This window comes from Salvia hispanica, chromosome 4 (genome assembly GCF_029641045.1).
Source record: "Salvia hispanica isolate PSC_SH4W2 chromosome 4, Shi_PSC_v1, whole genome shotgun sequence".
Classification (NCBI taxonomy): domain Eukaryota; kingdom Viridiplantae; phylum Streptophyta; class Magnoliopsida; order Lamiales; family Lamiaceae; genus Salvia; species Salvia hispanica.
The window spans coordinates 49,969,553-49,993,785 of NC_142695.1; the positions used below are offsets into that span (position 1 = coordinate 49,969,553).

The following is a 24,233-nucleotide window of genomic DNA, read 5'->3' on the forward strand; positions in this document are numbered from 1 at the left end:
AATTAACACAGATTTCAGAATTCAACAAAAAATCAACACGATCGATTCAACACAAATTCAACAAAAAATCTACAAAAAATCAACACATATTTTAGAATCAATATGATTTCAACAAAATATTCAACATCAGCAGAACAAAAGAATCAACGCAATTCCAACTCGAAAATTCACCAACAGCAGAACAAGAGAATCAACGAAATTTCAACGCAAAGAATCAACACAGATTTCAGAATTCAACAAAAAAGCAACACGATCGATTCAACAAAAAATCTTCATAAAATTAACACAGATTTTAGAATCAACACGGTTTCAACACAAAATTCAACATCAACAAAGAATCAACGCAATTTCACTACAAAATTCAAGCAATTTTTTGAGAAAAGGTGAAACGTTGGAACGGGGGGGGGGGGGGGGGTAATTGAAATGGTTTAATTAACGTGAATAGTGGAAGAGAGAGAACGACGAAATCGGGATTACACAATTATTCTATAATTAAATGATTCACCGTATTATGAAAGTGTCTAATATACCATCTGTTGATAGATTCATAGAAATTTTAATCTGGAAACAAAATAAGCGTTGATCCGTAATAATTAGTGGCTAGGATTAAAGTTTTGAGTTTGTATTAGATATATGGTTTTCAGTATAGAGTCCTATTAACCACAAATTCACCTTTAAAGACCGAACTAGAGACCAAATTAGGGCCACTCATTTTTCTTAATCTTATGGTTATGATTAATTTATAATTAATTTAATATTTTATTCAATAAAAACGTTTTTTTTAATTTTTTTTAAATTTTTTTTATTTTTTTTATTCGATAAAAACTTGCTAGAGTAAATAATAAACTATATTCACTACATAATGAACTAAATGAATGTATGTTATGAACTTATTACTTCATTCAGTCGTGCTATTACTTTATTCCGTTAGTTTATTACTTAATTTATTCATTCTATTACTTCATTATGTTAGTTTATTACTTCATTCCATTAGTTTATTACTTCATTCAGTCATGCTATTACTGTTAGAGTTTGTATACTAGAAATCACGTTTCGAGTGATTGAATATTGTAAAACTCTTATTTTATTTTCCAATAAATAAAACAGATTATTTTTGTCATAATGTGGTTATGTTTTACATTTAATGGATGTTAATGCATGTTTAAATGTATAAGTTAACTTAACAAAGTCTAAGTCTTTGTTTTAGTAGACCGGTTGTGGGCGTCGTCCACGTTAAGGTAATACGGTCAGTTCTAAACAAAGAAAAAGATGAATTTCACAACCTAGATGGAATTTGACTATCCATCGAGAAAGGTTGCAATGTCAGTCCGCATATTTCTAAGCCTTACTGAAATAAGATGACATTGGTGTGGTATAGCACTGAACGGATCTAACAGCAAGACTTGCCTTAGGCTATCTACTGAAAAGCGAGGTCTTGATAAATATTTATTTCTTAATCAATGTAGGTTAGCATTGAGCATACGGTATTGATTATGCACTGCTTTGACTTATCAAATGGTGCGGGTTTTTCGTAACCCAATTATCCTGATATATTGGGTAGTGGTGATCGATATCTAGCGGTGCTAGGATTGCTATTATATTGAATCGTGCGCGAGCTGAGTCTCGCTTGATAATGTCCTCAAGAGGAGCGCAAAACGAGGTTTTATTATTCGGAACCTAGCTAGTTGGAGTGTGATTACTCTATGAATAATAAATAAGCGTTTCATGCTAAGTCCACTCTTGGAATTAATAAGAAGTTAATTAATTAAGTCAATAGCAGACATTAAATAATTAATGGACATTTTAATCTTAAACACGGGAAATGAAAGTTAAACAGAAACCCGGATTACTTGTAATTTCGGATTTGGATGGGAAGAGTTCAATATTACTTCTGTAGTGGCTGCTCGTAATATTCCAATTATAACTTATATTAAATTGTGGGTTCAATTTAATTAGTAAAAAGTAAATTGGATGAGCCCATATCCAAAGCCTTCCATAGATCCCTGTCTGGGCCCAAAAGGAACTTAATATAAATAGGAGAATAAAGGAGACAGAAAGAACACAATTCTCATTATTGTTTTTTTTTTCCGAAAATTCCACTCCTAAGCTGAGGAGAATTTTGAAATTCTCTTCTATTCCAAAAGGGATTTCTTCTGTCTTCTTTATTTAAGTCCTAGTATTCTAGTAAGATCAGCCCACACTGATATTGGGATACAGTTCGGGAACCAGAGAGAAGATTTGTGGTTTAGTACTCAAAGCATCACGTGGAGAAGAAGCTAGCCATCTTCAATTCTTTGGAGAATTAATAAGGTATTTTTCTGCTCCGTAGAAAAGCATGTTTTAGGTTTCAATATTCTTAAAACATGATTAATTCAAGTTATGAGCATGATACATGTGATAATTACGCGAATAGGTTTTGTCTAAATAATCTGCTAAATATATCTGATTATTATGTGATTGATTTATTTGCATGCGCTTCCGCTGCCAGCACCTACAATTACTTCATTCCATTAGTTTATTGCTTCATAATGTGTTATGACATAATTATCTTTCAGTTGTGTTTAGGGTTATTACTTCATTTCGTTAGTTTATCACTTCATTCAGTCATGTTATTATTTCATTCCGTTAGTTTATTACTTCATTCAGTCATGTTATTACTTCATTCTATTAGTTTAGTACTTCATTCCGTTAGTTTATTACTTCATTCAGTCATGCTATTACTTCATTCCGTTAGTTTATTACTTCATTCAGTTATGTTATTACTTCATTTCATTAGTTTAGTACTTCATTTCATTAGTTTATTACTTCATAATGTGTTATGACATAATTATCTTTCAGTTGAAGTAAATTCAGTATATAATGAATGCGAAAAATGACTTCATAACATACATTCATTTAGTTCATTATGTAGTGAATATAGTTCAGTATTTACTCCAGCAAGTTTTTATCGAATTAAAAAAAAATTTAAAAATTTTAAAAAAAATTTAAAAAAAAATTAAAAACTTTTTTATTTAATAAAATATTAAATTAATTCTAAATTAATCATAACCATAAGATTAAGAAAAATAAATGGCCCAAATTTGGTCTCTAGTTCGGTCTTTAAGAAGGGTTCGACATTGATCACAACTCTACACTAAAGAATATCTGCAAATTTTTGAATTAATTTGTTCTTTACTTTTTAATAAAACTAGTAATTTATTTTGATTTTATAAGCAATCATGATTTGAGCGCTAATATAGTTGGATGACTTAGGGCATCCACAATGGGACACCCTAAACGACGCCCTATGCACCGCCACGTCAGCATTTTATCCTCCTCCTATTCCACCTGCAGTGGGGCGGACTATAGCTCGCCATAAGCGACGCCCTAAGCATTTTACTTCTATTTTGTATTTATATTTTTAGCTTTGCAAATGTAAATAGAAATAAACATATAAAAACAACAAAATTAAAGGGAAATACTAAATTTACTTAATTAAAAAAAAGTTACAAATTAAGAAATAAAATAAAAAGCACTAAATACAAAAAAAAAGGAGGCTGGTCTAGAGTAGTCCCAACTTGCGGCTGAGGCCATCGATCATCCGCTGGATGCCTTCGATTTGAGCCGGGTTGGTCGCCTGCATGAGGGCGGTGTGCGCGTCCAACAACGTCCTGTAGTCGGAGGAGGCCGCCAAATCCGCGTAGGCATGGGCCGCAGTCAAAATCGCGGACGGCGTCGAACTCGGGGTCGGCTACGGGGCCTGGTCAGGCGGCGCGGCGGAGGAAGATGTGGCCTTGCCCTTGCCATTGGCAGCCTTGACGCCAGGGGGACGCCGGGAGGACATCTGTAACACCCCACTTTTTCGAACCCTAATTTTCGAGACATAAAATTTTTGCATTAAATGCTTTTAATGCTATGGAGTATGTGAATTAAATGATGAGTGATGTAAGTGCATGATTCTTTGTGACCTAATTGCGTTTTGGAGTTGAGATTGAGTTGAATAGTCAAACTTGTTGATTATATGACGTGGCTATTGAATAGTCAATATTGTGGAGAATGTGACGTGGAGGTGGAATAATAAAAAGGGGTTGAATTTGTGATGTGACCGTGTGAATATTCGATGCCGGGTGAAATAATATTGTGGTGAATTATTTACTATGAATAAATCTCCTATATATGGGAGAAGGGATTATTTTATTGTATTATTTGATCCCTTATTTATTCTCTTCCATGAATAAATATAAATATTCTAGCATATCTTACCATATCTAAGGAGATCTTGCCATATCCTATTTAAATTAGGATTTGAATTTAAATCCTAGGCATAAAATCGCTTACTCCATATTTATTTGGGAGGATTTATTTTTTTTATTTATGCTCTGTAATATATTTTATTCTACTCCGTGAAATACCAAATTAAATCATAGGCTAATTAAATAGCCTAAAATTCGAAACCCCCTTATTTCTCACTAGAATTAACGCCACTCTCCCACCATATCTTTCCAAATATTTATTTATTTAATTGTGGGATTATAATCTTGAACTCTATAAATAAGAGACAAAACTCTCTCTCAATTTTTCTTCTACTTTTCTCCAAGATTTCTTCATCTTTTGAGAAGAATTCAAGTTGAAGCCTCAAGACTTATTGAAGAATCAAGATTCTACTTTGTTTCTACCGTTCGTTCTACCGAGAAAAGGTATTTTTATATTAATCTTTTCTCATCTAACCGACAAATCGGTGTTCTTGAACCCTCATGCATATATATTTTAAGTGAAAAGAGGAAACAATTGATGAATATGGGATGATGTGTGTGTTCGTGTGTGTGCGTGTGGATGTGTTGAGGAACACTCATGCATGACATATTTTGATGATGGATCTGGAGTTGTGGTGCGAATAGAAAGTGATATGTAATCATGCCATGATTTTTGAATGATAATTAAAACGAATCGATGGGAAAAAGGGAAACGTTAGGAACATGCATGATTTTGAGTAGATGATTGTGACTTACTTGTGATATAAATAATTTAAAGGTGATAACTCGCGCTCTCGACGTGATAGAAAGAGGAAGAGCGTACTTGTGATCTAAGGAGTCAAGGTGGGCTTTATTCACTAAACTCTTTTATTACCAAAATATTGATTATGGTGTTATAAGGGTGGATTAAAATGTTATGTCATGCCTATGATTGTTTTGGTTATGTTGTGTGCCTGATGCCTAGTTTGTGAGTCCGCTTCATTAGGCTATAGGACTATGTAACGAATTCGGGTCTGAGTATGGCCGCAAACCCTATCAGGCTAGTGTACACAGTTGGGATCGGGAGCCGTCCTTGCTAGTCGGCCGGTCTCGTGGGCGAATAGTGTGGCCACACTTTCGTCGCACTATGGAATTGTTAATTGTTGAGAAAATGGGAGGAATTGTTTGACTGACCAGTCTATGAAATTATTTTGTGATACTCGATGATATTCTTTTATAAATGCAAACTCAAGTTCACTATGGTAAGGATGACATATCTACTAAAAATGTTTTGACATGAGTCCACTGAGTATGTTTAACATACTCAGCCCTGCATGGGTTTTTTCCCTATGTATAGGTTGAGCGGCTTCGAGCGGTTGGCGGTGTTGAGCAAATAAATTGATTGATAATATGATCGTCTTGAAACATTGAGTGAGGTTGTGTCTTCATACATGACTTCACTTTTCTCTTGGTTGCTTCCGCTGAAACATGAAACTTATCATCGTTTGTTTGAGTTTGAACTTATTCCTTTTGGTTTAGAATATTGAGACATAATGCGTTTTTGGATTATACTAAACCCTTGTCTTTTGAGCATATTTTATGATATCTATCCATCATTGGTTTTCTTGATTAAGTCGTTGACTTATTGCTTTAATAGTTCATTTAATACCTTGGTCAAATCCCTTTAAATGAAATCCTAGCCTATGTTCTTGTTGCTTTTAAGTCCGCCTAGGTAGCGATCGCCGTATTTATTATACCCTAGAAGGGCGGGCTGTTACAACATCGGTGTGCCGGAACTCTCATCCTCGAACACCGGACTGTTGAGGTCCATTGGAGACGCGCCGCTATCGCTACTTGTATAATCAGCGAGGGTGCGCTTCGACGCCCTCCTCCTCGCCGCCGTCGATTGGGGAATCACACCACCAACGAACTTCTGCTTGTCCCTCAAGAGCGCCCAGGACTGGTAGTGCTTGAAATCGTCGTACAATGAAATGTACGACTGCATCGCTTTGTCCCGCATATCCGCGAGACTCTCGCCACTGCCTTACTCCCTCTCGCACTTCTCGTACCCCCCCGCGAATAAATTTACCTGCTTCTTTATTTGATCCCAGTGCTTGCGGAGCTGCTCCCTGTGGCGCTTGTACGCGTACGCCGGCTTGGCCCCGTTGTATTTCTCGGTGATGCGCTCCCAATACGCAGTCACCTTCTGGTTGTTGGCGTACACCGGATCCTCCAAAACATCAATCCAACATCTCGTCAAGACGATGGATTCGGGGTCGGAGTAGTTCGTCCTTCCCGTGGCGAACTCTTCACACACCTCCGTTGTAGGCAACTTCTGGGCTCGTGCCTTGGTCCGCTTCTTCTTGGTGGCGGACCCAGACGCGGCGGCGGCGGAGGGAGCGACGGCAACGGCGGAGGGGCGGTGGCGAGGTGCGGCGGCGGAGGAGGGGCGGTGGGGAGAAGGCTCCATGTCGTACAGCCCGTACGAGTCGGTGTTGAAGTCGGGATCGTACTCGGCGTTGGTGTCGAATGGCCGGTATTCGTCGGGTTTTGTACCCGGCCATCGTGCACCACCGAACATCGGACTATTCGGATAATCTCCGGAATCCATTTTGCTTGAAATGTAGAAAATATGTAGTGTGAAGTGTGAATTTGAGAGTGAAGTGAGTGAAAAATGAAGTGAAAAGGAATATATAGGTTTTGAAAATTTAATAAAATTAAAAAGTAAAACGGAAACGCGTCGCATCGTCCGTTACACATCGTCCGCGTCGTCCACAGTGGCGGACGATGCGACGGACGATGGGTATCCTCCGCGCATCGCATCGTCCGCCCCATTGTGGATGCCCTTAGTTACGTTACATTATTGAAACTTAACTAAAATGACGTCACATTTAGGCAATTTAACAATATTCAACATATAATTATACGATAAAAAAAATTTATTTGTTCAATTATAGTTTATATTAAACAATGTTAGTATCAAATTTTTTATGAAATGTAAAATTAGAATAAGTGAATATACATTTACATGCATATTTGAAATTTGGTGTGCAAAATTAGAATTCGATAAATTTAAAGTTTTACCGCAAAAACCTTTTTTAGTATTGAAATCACAATCAGTTATCAGACATTTTTAAAAATATCTAATGACCTCTCGATCTCCAAGTCGAAGGGTGACATCAATTTCTCTAACAAAATCGATGATAGGAAAATTTAAGGGATGGTTTCAAATTTAATTAATTAAATAATAATTATTATTACTATTATAAAAAGAAATAACAGTTGAAAATTATTAAAAATATTCTTCGGAAAAATCGAATTTCTGGGGCATAGGTCCCGCAATTGTGTTTGAATAACCGCAGTTCAACTCAGTGAGTTTGTCAATTTCTCTGCTGGATTAGAGGAGTACTACTCCGTAGTTTTTATCAGGCGTTGTATGCCGTGGTCTATGCTTACACAACCATCGAGACCAATTGTTGTAACTAGTAATGGAAAGTTGCAGGTCAATTGATTCAAGTTTCTTTCCTTTATATGATTTGTAAGCATTGGTGAAATCACGTTTGAGTCAAAAGGAGATGAATTCTTTGCTTCGATATAAGGTAATTGGGGGGCCCCTCTGATCGCCTCATGTGTTTTTATCTATCTAGCCGCCCTTTTCTTTTATTTTTAAAAATCAAATTCTGCTCTGAATATGTTTGAACTCAGATCAATTTACCCAATTTATGTTAGAGAATTGGGGTTGTGTAGTTGATCAACCCAACCAAACATTAACCAATGAAGATGTTGGGGAGTAGAGCAGTTGATCATCCCAACAACGAGATTAATAATAATAGGGGATTACCATTAAACAATGAAGGAGAAGGGGGACCAAAACAAAGAAATTGGATTTGTAGATATTGTTGGTACAGTGTAGGTGTAGGGCAAAGATTTTTGCAGACAGTATTTTGGGGAATCGGCTGTGCCTCCTCCTCGATTCCCATCTCCCTCTTCCAACATTTCACTTTTTCACACTTTGTTTTATTTTATTTGTTTTTTAATTGCAAAAAGTTGTTGTAACAGAGTGTACATACAAAATAGGGAGGTTGGCGTGTAGTGCTGCTCAATTCGCCACAAGCAAACCCAGACAAAACACGCTGCCACACCCCATCACTCCCCCCCCCCCCTCTCTCTCTCTCTGTATGTGTGACTCTGAATCTACACCCCTTTCATTCGCACTCAACATCTGTAGCACCAAACGTATACACCCCCGCTATTATCTGGTTTGTGTTTTGCGTTTCTTCATCCCTTTCTTGTTTATTTCTGCATTTTTTTCTTTTTTACCTCTTTATTTTGGATTCTTGAATTTTATTAGTGTAATGCTCCTTTATGTTTTCTGGGAAATTTTAGATTTTTACTTCTGATGACTGTGGATGTGGTGATTAAATTGCTCTGCTTTTGGAATTCCTTACAGATGAAACCTAGTAATAAAGCTCTGTAATTTATAGTAGTACTATTTATGTTGCTGTGTGTGTCTGTGAATTTAAGTTGGTTCAGTTGTTTTATGTAAGACCAATGTTTTGCAGGCAAGAATGAACGAGAATGAGCAAGTGGTGCATTACATGGACAGCAGCTACTCTTACCCTGTCTCTGAGGGTTATGTTGATTTCTTCGGCGGTGTGCCAACAGTCCCTTTGAATTATCTCAACTTCGCCCCAATGCATGATCTGGTATACTGTTATGTTGCTTTTCTCATTGTTAAGGAAGAGTTACTGCATATATGAATTCAGTATTTAGTTTATTATCAGTGTTGAACTTTGTTTGCGATGCATAGTATTATTATTGTGTTGTTATGCATTTTCAACTCTATCTGCGTTGGATTTAGATTTAGTAGTTAGTACAACAATGAATGTAACTTCGTGTTGTTGGGGCTGATGACATTTGCCAGTCTGATTAATGGAGGGTTTTTAGGGATTAAGTATGCTGTCTTACTAATTACTATCAATGGTTGCATATAAATCCAGTTTTGATACACGTTCGGAATGTACTCTATGCTGAAGATGAGTTCTTGAATATTTGCTATGCCGGGGATTTCTAAGTAGCAAATATCTCCGACTAAGTTATTGAAAAGCATGAAGTATTGGTTTTGAAACTTTTCTTTTGAGCAAGATCGTATGCTTGAGAAGATGTCTGCTTTGAAGTAGAGGATATTCCTGTTAACTGTAGTCATTATTATTGGTTACCTATTCTATTTTCTTTAAAGGAGTTTCTGAATGCATTTGAATATGTCCCTATGGTAGTCTTGATTTTCTTTTGACGATTCTATTCTTGAATTTATAGTTTTGACATTATTGTGGTAGGTTATAGAAGTATCTAAAAGCATTTGAGAGTTCATTCTATCTTATGAAACTATTCATTTTCATTCAGGAAGCTTTATATTGGTCAATGCATATGAATTCATATAAATATAGACAACCTAATCCAGAGGGTATCTATTATGGACTCTATGAAGACAATGACCTTGCCCCAAGAGTGGATTCTAACAGGAGAGTTTGGGAATATTCTTCAATGACAACCGCAGAAGATCCTATAACTGTAGATATACCACCTGAACAAAGTGTGGTTTCTGAAGTGCATTCTATTCCCGAGGAAAGTAAGTTCTTAGAGCACAGGTTGAGATGAAACACAAACACCAAATTTATTACCTATGAGCAGGATGAAAAATCATTTACACATCTAGTGCCTTTTTTCTTAAAACCCAAATTATTATTCCAGTCTTGAGTTTAGCATGTTCTTATATTATTCCCCAAATACGCAGGATTACCAAATGATCAAGATGCTGCCAGTGATGAGGTTGGAATTTTAGCATATGCTCATTCGTACACATTTCTACTTTTTTCAATAGTAGTAGTAATGTAAATGCAAACTGGCTGATTGAGAACTCTGAAACATGTTACATATCCTACGTTTCTAGTGAAGTGAGACACATTTGTGAGTTTGAGACTAAGCCCCTGAAATAATTTTCACAAGTACAAAAATGCTTGCAAAATAAATGAAAGCAGAATTCTGCTAAAGTTTGATTTTGAACTTATGTTTCTTGTATGTGTTGCTGTAGGTTGCATGGCAAGATGATATTAACCCCGATACCATGACGTATGAGGTATGGCATAAACATTTATTTTGAAATGTGGATTCCTCCCTTCTTAATAACTTTTTCCTTGTAAGCTTGGCACTTATGAGTAAGAGAAGTACTGACTCTAGAGTTATGTTTAGTGTAGAATTTGTTCATGGAGTTGGGCAATGGAGGATTTCTGGGAATAATAGGAAACTATTTCAGTGTGCTATAGTTATAAATTTATATTTCGGAATACTAGTTTGATCTTTGTTAGGTATTAAGGAAAATTAGAATTGGGATGAAGAATGCAAATACTCTTCAGAGTAAGCTGTTGAGTTGTGTCGTCTCACAAGATTAAATGCTTAATATTGACAAAAAGAATGTACGTGTGGTGTTATACCACTTTTCAAAGGGTTTTGGACTCTTGCCTTACCACCCCTACTGAATTGTTGATCTGTTGCCATTCCTCTGTAGGAACTACTTGATTTAGGCGAGGCAGTGGGAACTCAAAGTCGAGGACTTTCCCAAGAGCTCATTGATCAACTTCCGACCTCAAAACACAAGTCTGGCGGAATTTTCTCACGGAAAAAATCTGAAGAGAGGTGACATTTTATGAATGATACTATTTTTTTTTCTACACAATTGTAGTGATATTATGTACAGGAAGACTTTCTCTCTTTTATGCACTACCTTACTACTTCCCCAAATTCCTTCAAATATTCTTTTCTTCCAAGTTCCAAATCATTATGGCAAAACACTTTTTAAGACAGGATCATTACTAGATTTTTTTTGGTTTTTATTCAGAGTCCTGAATTAAAGTGTTTTCATGGTTTCCTGTGGGAGAAACAGATGTGTCATTTGCCAGATGCGATATAAAAGAGGGGACAGACAAATCAATTTACCGTGTAAGCATGCTTACCACACCCACTGTGGCTCGAAGTGGCTTAGCATCAACAAGGTACACTTCGACACCATCTTTAAAAACTCGAGTGTGTTTTCTGTATTACTATATTAATAGCAGATTCCACTTCTTTCCAGACATGTCCAGTATGCAACACTGTGGTATTTGGTGATCGATGATCAGCACACAAATTGAGTGAAAGTTCCATAGAGAAGGAGCTGTTTATTGCACATTTATGCTCTCTCTCACACATAGAAGCTATGCAGAGTGTACTAGTGTGTAGTTTAGAAAATCTACTTATATTTATTTAATAGAGTGGCATCCAATTTTTTGTTTTCTAACGCTCAGAAACTGCAACCCACAGTTGCTTAAATTAAATGCTGAAATTAACATTAGTTTCACCCACAATTTATTCCTTTGTTTATTTACAATAAGAAGTGACAACAGTATTCAAGCATCTTAGTTCAAAACATTGCGTAAAGTATACATTCTTTGAAACTGCATTCGAGTATAACTGTAATTTGATGAAGCAGCTCATTTTTATTTTTCTTTTTCTTGTGTGACGAAATTTTAGTTGGAGCAAGACAAGAGTCCACTATTCGATCAATCTTTTTCTCCATGTGAATTCTGTAACTTTCTATCTCTATTTGCCTATCTAAGACAGCATGGCATGAATCCCTTATAATTCAAGTTTTAGGCTTATTTATAGGTGTTACCGTGTTAGGAAGTTGAGTGGGCTTTTTATACGAAAATGTACCATCTTTGTCTCACGGTAGTTAAGTCTGTTCTTTCTTTTATTTTTAGTTATCCTAAGGTAGTCTGAGTCATTTTATCCTCTTACGTACTTTACTTCTTGAGTTCTTTCCCTCTTTTAGATTTTACTACTTCTCTCTCTTACTTTATCATTACTCTTCACTTTAACTTTAACTTTAACTTTTAACATATTACTTAATTTCTTAATACTCGTGTCCGAAAGAAATGTCCCAACTACACCGAGACGGAGGTAGTATTAAAATAGCCCAAAATCTTGTCAAACCCATCTTAAGCGAACTACGAGGTAGGAAAGTCCGACACATGGTCCATATGACGTGTATTTCTCTTCTAACCGTGGATCTTGTTGAGGGATTGTGTTCTTGGTATTGCGCTTGTGAATTGTGTGTTGTATATTCTGCATCAATGTCACACTTTATGCAGACCATGTACTATGTTCATCCCTAGTACGCGAGCCATGTTTGTTCTAGCTTGATTCCACCTCTCACGCGGACTATGTAGAATCTCTAACCATCCACACGATTTCACATTGGTTGTTCATTTTAACTCTAATGTACCCAGTGGCGGACCTAATTGGTGTCATGGGGGATCCCCGGAACCCCCAAATATTTTCATTATTAGTATGTATAATATATTCATAGAAGAATAATGTTAGCAGATGAGGTAGTAGAGTTGGTGGCAACTGTGACTTGGAAAATTGAGGGCTAGTGTCTAGGGCTAGTGTCCGAATTCAAATGCTGAGCTAGGCATTGTTTGTGGTTTTTGATGCTACACAGTTATTTAATAGTTCATTTTATATTTTTTAACTTTAGTAAAAAAAAATTACTTCTTCATTTGTATAAATATTAAGTGATGATATTTACAACTCATTTGTATATTTTGTAAAATGCAATGCACTATTTCATACTTTTTCATATCTTTTACTTTATTATCTCTTCATTTCTCTTACTTTATTCTTTCCACTTCACATATTAAATATGTACTCCCTCCGTCCCGGATAATTCGGATCACTTTGACCGGGCACGGATTTTAAGAATTGTAATAAAAAGTGGGTTGAAAAAGTTAAGTGGAATGTGAGTCCTACCTTTATATATTAGTTTTATAATAAAATGTGAGTAGGAATGAGTTAGTGGAATATGGGGTCCACTACCAAAAATGGTAAAAGTGAAATGAGACAAATTATGTGGGACGGACTGAAATGAAAAACTGGGATGAATTATCCGGGACGAAGGGAGTATTTCTTAATCTCCGTGTCGAAAAGATATGTCTCTTTTAACATGGAACGAATCTTTAGGGTTCATATATTAATATTAGTTAATTTAGTTTGAAAGTTATATTTTGTATTTTAAAATAAATAAATTTCTTAATTATTTCGGTGACGACAATAATAACATATGCAACAATTTTTAACTATAGTTTGGACCCCACTAGAAAAATCCTGCGTTCGCTACTGAATGTACCCACGTTATATAAGTACATGCTTACGTGGTACCTTATTTGAGCATCATTTGTGAACGCTCTTTTTCATTTATTATAACGTTTGCATTAGCCTTTTCTTTTTATCCATTTGGTTTAATTAAAAACTTAAAAAGTTACTCCCTATGTTCTATAGTAATGGAGGTAAAAATTTTCGGTACGGAGATTAAGAAAAATTGTGTTAGGTGAATTAAGTAATGAGAGAATAAAGTGGAAAATGAAAAAGGTAGAGAGATGAAGAGAGAAAAAGTAAGAGAGAGTAAAGTAGTTGTGGAAAAATGTGTTGACTTTTACTAAAAAAGGAAATGACTCTATTACTATGGAACAGACGGAAATGGAAAAACGCCCCTTGTAGCAAAAGGTGATGCGGTCACCCTGGCCGCCCCCACACCCCGGCCCGACAGTTTGTGAGGGGGTTCAATCAGGGTACACAACGGCCCGTTAGAGAGGAGGCCTTCAACCCACTGTCCTGACAGGAGCCCATCTCCCAAGGCCTCACACTTGTGCCTGAGAGATGGAAGCTCCCACACGCCAGTAGTGGGATTCGAACCCAGCTCCTTGTAGCAATATCTGCTCCCCCGGAACCAACTACGCTAAGCCCCTGCGGGCTGGAAAAACGCCCCTATTACTATGGAACGGAGGGAGTATTATTGATGTCGTTAATTTTATAAAATAAAAAAAAATGAAAATATTAAAGTAGACTTAACAAGAATACTGCTCACATATAAATGCTATGTAGCTAATTGGTGCAACATGACAAATATTATTAATCTAAAGTCAAAGTGTCAATTGTAGTATACATTGTGAAAAAATGTTGAATAAGCAACTTTTAAAAGGTGCGTGATCTTTAAACAAGTAACAGTTGATGCAAGGTTATAATGTCAACGCATTACAAATACGCCTAGTTAGTTTAATAACTGTGGCTTTGCCTAATTTGATCAACAAGGTGATTTACAGTTAGGTTACTAAATAAATTTTGCCTAACTTTAGTACTACTTTAATTAATGAAGTATGAATTGTAGTGAAAGAAAAATACAGCAAGAATGAGTTGAAGAATTAGGGCATTGTGTGACGCCTATAAATAAGTGAAAGTAGTTTTGCATGGAATAGGCAGCCATGGATCTCAAAACAAGGAATATTTTGCCTCTATTGTTCTTGGCAATGGCTGCTACTACAAATGCATTTCTTGTTTGTATTCCACGTCCTCCAATTTCCCTTTCATTCCCTTTCTCGATTCCAATATTCTGCCCACCACCACCTACTCCATCTCCACCGCCGCCTCCTCCATCACCGCCTCCTCCATCACCACCTCCTCCATCTCCACCGCCTCCATCACCACCTCCTCCCCCACTTCGATCTCCACCGCCTCCTCCATCACCGCCTCCTCCATCTCCACCGCCTCCTCCAACACCAGTGATTTTGCCACCACTACCACCACTGATTCCTCCGACTCCAGTCGTTTTGCCACCACTACTTCCTCCGACTCCAGATATTTTGCCACCACTGCTTCCTCCGACTCCAACTCCTGCTCCAGATGTTTTACCACCACTACCACCACTGCTTCCTCCGACTCCTGCTCCTGCTCCAGATGTTTTGCCACCACTACCCCCACTGCTTCCTCCAACTCCTGCACCAGATGTTTTGCCACCACTACCTCCACTGCTTCCTCCGACTCCTGCACCAGATGTTTTGCCACCACTACCTCCACTGCTTCCTCCGACTCCTGCTCCTGCTCCAGATGTTTTTCCACCACTACCCCCACTGCTTCCTCCGACTCCTGCACCAGATGTTTTGCCACCACTACCTCCACTGCTTCCTCCGACTCCTGCTCCTGCTCCAGATGTTTTGCCACCACTGCTTCCCCCGACTCCTGAGGCTTTGCCACCACTACCACCACTGCTTCCCCCGACTCCTGAACCTTTACCACCACTATCTCCAGATGTTTTGCCACCACTATCCCCATTCCTTCCTCCGACTCCTGAGGCTTTGCCACCACTTGCTCCAACTCCAGCGGAAGGATGAACCAACAACACTAAATCTGGTTCGCATGACTATTACGTCCTGCACCTCTACTACTAATCTACTATCATTCCACACAATAAGAAGCCATGTGCTTCCGCCATCAATGTATCATCACAACTTAACCAGATTATTTAAACACTTGTACCATTATATTACTACATTATATTTATATATCATCCGCGTGCTTAACCATCTATATATATATATATATATCATCATGGTAGTGATATATATTGTACAAACTCCAAACTCCTCAACACAGTATCAACATAGTAACACAATGTCAACACAGTGTAAAATTTCAAAATTTTAATGTCAACACAGCATCGACCGTTGACACTATGTTGACATTTTTTGTTGCTGTTATTTTGTCACTTGTTGACATTTTTTGTTGCTATTATTTTGTCACTTGTTGACATTTTCTAACGGTCCAGATTATAGTTTGGAGTTTCTACAATACTTAGAGTTTGTATTTGATTACATCCCTATATCATCATGCCATATTCTTATACAGTTATACTATATTTTAAAAATTAAATATGCCGAATTGCCACGAGACGAGATTGACCAGTTTTCTCGAGAAAGTTTGCATGAAAGTTGAAAAAACGAAATACTATTAGTAAATCATGAAGTTTCAAATTTACTCAATTTTTCATTCATGTACAAAACGACGTCTTTGGTGATTCTCAAAACAATGTTATTAGTTAAAATCCATAAAGAAAGGAAAAAAAAGTATTGATTTAATTCAAACATCCTTTTATCAAAAGATATCATTTTGTATATTGATAGGAAAATTAAGAAAAACTAAAATTTTATAATTTAATATTTTATTTTCAATTTTCATGAAACTAATTTGAATATAACCAAAATCCATTATTTAAATGAGTGTTATGTACTCCTTTTGTCCTACAAAATTTGTCTCAATTTGAAGAAATTGTTTGACTTTGTATTAAATGGGAGTGTGTAGTGGAATAAGGCTTTCACATTAAGGAGATCGAGGGGTGTATTTAATGTCTATTTTTGGAAAGATTTCAATTGGAATAAACTTTGTGTGACGGATGGAGTATTATTTAACTAGAGTAAAAATGGATATATACTACTCATTTTCAATAAACTTAATGCATGGTTTGTTATATACTCCATTTACTGAATAATAGTAGTAGTATATTTCGACTATCGGGAGCATATTCGAGTTTAACGATACCCACCAGCTTTAAATTTTAAAGTAGATAATATTAATTTATTGCCAATAACTTTGTACTCAATATTTTTCATTAAAGATAAATATAATTAGAGACATTGATCAAAAAAAAAATTCCAGAATTACTGAGTGCGTGGTTTAAAGCTAGTAAGTCAACTTTGTTAGACTAAATACTAATCAAGTACGTATTATATACTAATACCACTAAGTCTAACAATAATATAAGTAAACTGTATTTAATTACCGGCCAAACTACATTAAATAAAATAAAGGGTGACAAAGCCAAGAGTTAATATATCGGAGACTTATCACTTCAAATTGATGAATGATGCCTATAATTATAAATATGGAAATTCATTCCTATTGCATCTCATGGAGTTATTAATTAAGTCCTAGATCATATTTATAGATATTGGGGTGCGTTAAAATGCTAACTTTTCTTAAATTGTTAATTTGTTAACCCATCAACGTAGGATATTAAAAATGTCAACACGATCGCATTAAAATGTCAACACATATTTGTGTTGACATTTAAATATCAATGTCAACATAATGTATTAAAATATTAACTTAAGTTTATGTTGACATTTCAGTACCATCGTATTGACATTTTCAATATATTGCATTGATGAGTTAGTAAGTTAGCAACTTAAGAAAAGTTAGCAACAAATCACACTCCTATAAACATCATTCTAACTTAAAAAGTTAATTGTAAGAGATGATTGAGAAATGTAAAAAATTATGATTTAATTAGTCATTTTTCAAGTTATTATAGAATTGATTAGAAGCCAATTAAAATAAAAATTATTTTAATTATCTTAGTTTTTTCTTTGTTTTTTATAATTACAATATTAAATTCAAAGATAGCGTTACAAAGAACTCAAATGTGACGGAACCTGATATTTAAACAAAGCGTTGAAATTTAGAAAAAGGTACTCCCTTCGTCTCAATTATGCTGAGACACAATTTTTGGGCACAGAGATTATGAAATTGTGTTAAAAAGTAAGAGAGAGGAATAAAATAAGAAAGATAAAGAGAGAGTAAAAATAGATGGTGGAATAAAGTAAGAGTGATTAGATGTTTTATTTTTTGTTAAAAAAGAAAATGACTTAACTTAGTTGGGACATCCCAAAGAGGAATACAACTCAACTTAGTTGAGACGGATGATGTACTAATAGATCATGAAGCTTACTTACCTTAAGAGCCGGTGTCTCCTTTCACTCTGTGTGTAGAAGCAACGCTTTAGGCTTTAGCGTATAATCTCTCTGTTTAATTAAAAATGAAATATTTTATTTTTGGATTGTCCAATAAAAAATGAAGTGTTTTTCTAAAATTGAAATAACATCTCTCTGTTTATTCTCTCTTTATTAATTTATAAAATAATCCTACCTGAAATCTCATGCCGATAAATAAATATTTCATATTTAATGAGACGAAGAGAGAGTATTAACAAAAGAAGGTGGATTGGGTTTGGACCGAAACTTTTACTGATGAAAGAGAGAGAAATATGAGCTCAATTACTTAGCCTAATAAAAAACATAACCAATTCTTAAACTATATATAGTAGCAGTATCTACTAATTTCAATTTCTCAAGAAATTAATCTTTAACTCTTATTAAAAGGCCAAGTTCAACTTTTGAATTACTTTTTACAAGTCCATATTTGATATGAGGCCCGACAACATCACCTTAATCCAAGCTTCTACCCCTCTCTGATAGCATCTCCAATAGCGGCTAGCCCACCGGCTAGTCAATTCGCGGCGCTAGCCGGTCGGCTAGCCGAACTACTGCGACCGGCAAGCGCCGAATCGGCTAGCCATTAGGCGAGCGCACGCCGATTTGAAGGCACTGGCTGATGCGCTGGCCGCCATTGCAAGGCTGGAGATCGGCCAGCGCAATTTTTTTTTTTTTTTTTTATAATTTTTTGAAACACTATATATTCGCGATTTTCATGTCATTTTCATTTGCACCACTTGTTTTAACGAGTTCTCTCTCTATCTAAATTTCTGTACAAGAACAACATCGACAGATGGACAACAACAACCAGTCTACACCGGCGACGAGCGGGTCTCAGACTCCCACGGTACCCGTGGGGTCTGGATGGGGGCAGATGGGTGGGCAGATGGGCGGGCAGTACAACATGTACCCTTGGCAACAGTTGATGGGATTGATGGCGGGCGGCAAGCCAGCGGCGGGCAGGCGATGCCGAGGAGGGGAGGTACGCCGCAAATGACGCCGCAAATGATACAGCAGATAATAGGGATGATGCCGGTATGGTAGGGGGTGCAGCCCGGGAAGCAGGGGTCGTGGGGGGGGGACACGGTCTATCGTCCCACTCTTGACTTTTTGACGGCTTCGTCTCACACATCGACCCCGGTGGAGACGCAGTTCACTGGGGATGACCGTTTCTCATTACAAGAGTTGGGGATTGATATCGATGAGGCGGACACTCCCGTTCCAACGGGGGGAGCACAGCGGGGTCGGGCCGCGCGGAAGAAGAAGTAGAAGAACAAGGGAAAGAGCAAGGTGGTCGGCGAGTCATCGCAGCCGGCTGTTGACGACACCCCCGCATGGAGTAAGTGGACGGACGATGAGAACGTCGCCCTGTCCAAGGCGTGGGTGTCGGTTTGCGACGATCCTCTGGTTGCGAACAACCAGAGGATCGTCAATATGTGGGTTAAGATTAGAGCAGCCTACAAGAGGAACTGCCCGCATGGAAAGGACTTCACCGGGGAGGAGTGCCGGAAGGCGTGGGAACGCATCAGGGCCGCGGTTGGCCGATTTTCGGGCTTGTACGCCAATGCCCTCCGCATGTAGACCAGTGGGTAGACTGAGGAGGATTGCCGGAGGATAGCGAAGAGTCTGTTCCCCAAGCCGGGGGTTTATAAGGAATTCACCTACTAGAACCGCTATCTGGTGCTGAAAGAATCCGAGAAGTTCCGGACGGGGGTCGAAGCTGTGTGGCCGAAGAAGCAGAAGCTGAACTATTCCGGCGATTACAGCGGCAGCAGCGGCGGTTCCCACGACCTCCCCCCGGATGCTGAGGAGTTTCCGTCCCCTCCATTGTTTGCTCGCCGCACTCACCCGGTTGGCCAAAAGCGGGCGCAACAGGCAGCGAGGGGATCCTCCCCCCTATCGCCCCAGGAGGTCCAGTCGGCAACCCCTCCACCCGCGCTCTCCTTCTTCTCGCGTCAAAAAATGCGGGAGCAGATGTACACGGTCTTCCAAGATTGGAAGGCCGCAACTGACCCCATGGAGAAGAGGTTTCTTCACTCGATGCTCGAGAGCATGCGGGTCGATTTGGATGCCGTGAGGGCACAGTTGGGGGGCTCAGATGTGGAGGTCTCGGGTGGCGGCGACGACGACGAGGAGTAGAGAGAGGCGGGGCTCGTGTGTGGAAGCCCGATTTTTTTTTATTATGTAATTTTTTTTATTTAATGTAATTTTTTTAATCAATGTACCTTTTTTATTTAAATGAAATTAATGAATTTTCCCGTATATGTCTCATAAATTTATTTCCATAATTTGTCATAAATTTAATTCCGTAAATTGAATTATTTTTATTGCGGCTAGCCTATTTGCTTAAAATGATGATGTGGCAGGTGGAATTTTAGTGCTGATGACGTGGCAGGGAGAGTTTGCCCCCAATTCGCTCTCATCGCCCTTTGGTCCGTGAATGTTGGAGGGAGAGTTTGCGTTCGTCGATCCCTTCAACCCACCTTGGTTACCGGCTAATAGGGGCGGACGCAAAAAATTGTTTTGTTTGAGGCTGAAAAACAATTCAGAAATTTGAGAACATAATTACCCCATGTTTTGTTGTGATAATAGGGGTTTTTGCATAACGATTAACACAAAATACTGAAAATTCGATGATGGTATATGAATGAAAAAATGAATTACGTAATTGAGTAGGGGCTAAAGCCCCTTATTAACTCCATGTAGTTCCCCTCCATTGGTTACCAGTGAGTGGGTCCGAACAATTAAGCCCTTCCTAGAGCGGCAACTTAGTCTACGTTGGTTATGTCCTGTTAATAACAAATTCAATGTTAATGCGATTTATATTTTTATCTTATAAATTCTTCGTTTACATCATATTTTTTGTATTTGAATAAAATGCAATAACTAATATGAGAAATACGGTGATAAAATTTCCCTATATGTACTAATTAATTAGATTTATACTATAGATATGAAACTTTTTAGCTTGAAAAATTAAAGAAATAATTTCAAGATATTTTTTCTCTATTTCAGCAAATTATAATTTCATGTTATATTTTTATTATATGAACATTATAAATACGTTTATTTTAAATATAAATTAATCAAAATATATTTGCAATAATGTCACATAAAAATTCAGATTTATTTTGGTATTATAGTTTTTCTTTAACGAAAAATGTTACGTTTAATAAGTGTACTTTTTTAATATTTAATTAAGGGTACTGAGAGACCGAAAGTTCAATTCACCTAAAATATAATCTAAATAATGTGTAAAATAATTTAATCAATATTAGTAGTGTTACTTTTGCTTTCTAGGTTGAGGTTGTGAGTTCATAATTAGGGGGTAAACTATCACTTCTTTAGTTTAATTTGCACGTACAAATAAGTTATTGATGACGGGCTACATATGGATCTATTTTAATTTCTCTATCTTAAATAGCATGCACTTCTTTATTTGCTCCGGCTTAACTTCTACTGTACAAGTCAAAACCTAGCTAATGTGCTCTTTATTAATTAATAATCTTCGAATATACTTTGAAAAAAATTAATTAAATGATGAGTCTCAAAATTTAGTTATTGGTTTTTGCATGATGCTTAAAAATAAGTTACTATGATCTTACAAGGTTTTTTTTTTTATATAAAAAAATGTTAATATATCCTTATTAAAATCTGTATGATCTTACAAGGTTTAGATTAGATGATATGCACAAGTACAAGGTAGCTATAATATTTGAAGCTATTTATATAAAAATATTTCAGTTATAAAAAGCAATACTTGTAAATTAAACTTAGTAAGAATTTCCGGTCAAATTTAATTCAATCGGTTATACATATATACGAAGCAAATGCTAATTTTGAGCACTATTTCAAATTTCGCTTTTTTGAGCTCATTTAGTAGTGTAGGGATGGATTAATTTAGCCAGCCCTACATATGAATAGCCATTTATAAATAAATAAAAGTAATTGAAGCATGTTGGCCTCTATATAAATGGTCTGAAATTAGTGGAATCAACAACAAACCAAGCCCTATCTGTTGTTAATTAGCCAACAAAAATGAAATTCAAAATATGTGTTTTATTAGTAGCTATTTTGTCGATGTTGGTATCAAGCATTGAGGCAACTTTCTTTTTTCACATGAAGCACTGCATAGAATGGCCTATTTATTGGTCTCCTTTTGATCACCGCGGCCACCATGGCCACCACGGCCACCACTACAAAATATATTGTCCACCACCACCTTCCCCTGAATACGAATCACCACCACCACCACCACCGCATCCACACAAACATAAACATAAACATAAGCCACCACCACCACCACCACATCCATACAAACACAAATCGCACAAACACAAATCACCACCAACAATAGAAGCTCCTTCTCCGGCACCAATGAACATTCCTCCGCCTACTCCGGCTCCCTTAGAAGCTCCTTCTCCATCACCAATAGCCATTCATCCTCCTCTGCCGCCTTCCCCAGCACCCATAGAAGCTCCTTCTCCGGCACCAACGAACATTCCTCCGCCTACAGAAGCGCCTACTCCGGTACCAATAGAAGCGCCTACTCCGGTACCAATAGAAGCGCCTTCTCCGGCACCCATAGAAGCGCCTTCTCCGGCACCCATAGAAGCGCCTTCTCCGGCACCCACTGCCATTCCTCCACCTACAGAAGCACCTTCTCCGTCACCTATAGAAGCGCCTACTCCAGCACCAATAGAAGCGCCTACTCCGGCACCCATAGAAGCTCCTTCTCCAGCACCTATACAAGCTTCTATTCCAACTCCGGCACCAATAGAAGCTCCTTCTCTGGCACCTATGGCGATTCATCCTCCTCCGCCGCCGACAGAAGCACCTTCTCCGACTCCAGCTTAAATTAATTTGCATCACTAATTATCCTTTTTCAGTTATGCACACTCCTATTATGCTTGCAACATTGTCAATTTACTAGCCTTTTCTTTGTTTAACAAGCATTACTCAATAAATAAATTTAACTTGTTTCAAAATTATATTTTTAATATCATCTATCGGTCTCCTGAAGCAAATTACATGATTTTATTCAAATTTTGTTGCAAAAATAAATAAACAACAAATAAGTACTTATATTCGTACAGATGAACTAGTACTACGTACTGATTATAGTGGAGTACTACTACTTAAAAAACATTTATTACTAGTACTATAAAATATGTACCGTAGAAAATATTATCGATGTGCATATTTCTGTATAATGTAATCTAGTGTCCATATTCAAACCATACGCAATTAAGGTCGTTTTCCAATTCTACATAGTAGTATGACGTAATCCACGTCCATATATCTATTTATCACCTCACCTCCGTGGATATGGGTGTGACTTGTGAGTTGTGAAGGGAAAAAGAATTTTATGTTGTCTATTGTAACGTTCCAAACATCGTGCTGAATTTTCAAAGTGGATGGATGTTTGGGCATTTATTACTACTCCTATAATTTTTATTTTAATCAAATCATAAAAATAATATTACATACTTAAATAAGTAAGAATCGTGAACTGTGAAAAAGACTATTTAAAAAAATTAAAATAAGAATACTGAAAAGATATTCTATTTTCATTGTTTATAAAATTTCTAGTTACCTTTCTTTTAAAAAACACATGAAAATCCGATTAGTTTCGTTGCACAAATTATGCCAAAGAAAAAGACACGGTATTATATATTCTGTATTAACATGTTTTTCAACCCCTTTTCTCGTATACCAGTCGCCAAATATATATAATTATAGACCTTATGAGTGGTTTTGTTTTATACTTATTTTTTATCTAATGAAGTACTTCAAAATTTATTAATGAGTCATTAACTCTAGATTCATATATTAATTAAAAATCAAAGTTCAATTTGTTAATTTGTCTATAAAACTTCAAATAAATAAATAAAAATAAAGCGACCTATATTTTTTCATATAATTTATAAAAGTAATATTGTCAAATAATAAATTTTAAGATATTTTAAATCAAACCACATACATATAAATACTCACATAAAGGGTCATCTTCTAATGCTTATAGCACCCTAATCCAAAATTGAGACCAAATCTACAACCTTAAATTTTAAAATGAGTGGATGAAATTAAATCTTACGAATCTCAATAAATAGTAGACAAAATATCAACAAAAGGGTAATATCGTCATTATATTATCATATGATTATTTTTGTGAGTGTTTTTTTATATTAACATAGTGTATTACAAATATCAACAATATGGCATAAGGATATCAACACTAGTACAAAAAAATATCAACACATATTTATTGAGATTTTTACAAGGTTTTATTGAGATTTTATATGCATTATATTGAATTTTTTTG

At 36.6% G+C, this 24,233-nt stretch overlaps 1 protein-coding gene across 4 annotated transcripts; it reads left to right on the plus strand.

Moving 5' to 3' along the window:
• Positions 1–7,600: 7,600 nt before the first annotated feature.
• Positions 7,601–11,611, plus strand: LOC125196493 (E3 ubiquitin-protein ligase BIG BROTHER-like). Of its 4 annotated transcripts, none has more exons than XM_048095025.2 (8): positions 7,601–7,810; positions 8,774–8,917; positions 9,615–9,840; positions 10,006–10,040; positions 10,303–10,347; positions 10,777–10,904; positions 11,152–11,260; positions 11,341–11,611. In XM_048095025.2, exons 1-8 carry the CDS (start codon positions 7,787–7,789, stop codon positions 11,380–11,382), a joined length of 753 nt encoding a protein of 250 aa, XP_047950982.1. In that variant the 5' UTR covers positions 7,601–7,786; the 3' UTR covers positions 11,383–11,611. The 4 variants fall into 4 exon arrangements, with proteins under 4 accessions (XP_047950982.1, XP_088912091.1, XP_088912093.1 ...); XM_089055965.1 differs by lacking the exon at positions 7,601–7,810 and adding an exon at positions 7,911–8,470; XM_089055967.1 differs by lacking the exon at positions 7,601–7,810 and adding an exon at positions 8,428–8,447.
• The last annotated feature ends 12,622 nt before the right edge of the window (positions 11,612–24,233 follow it).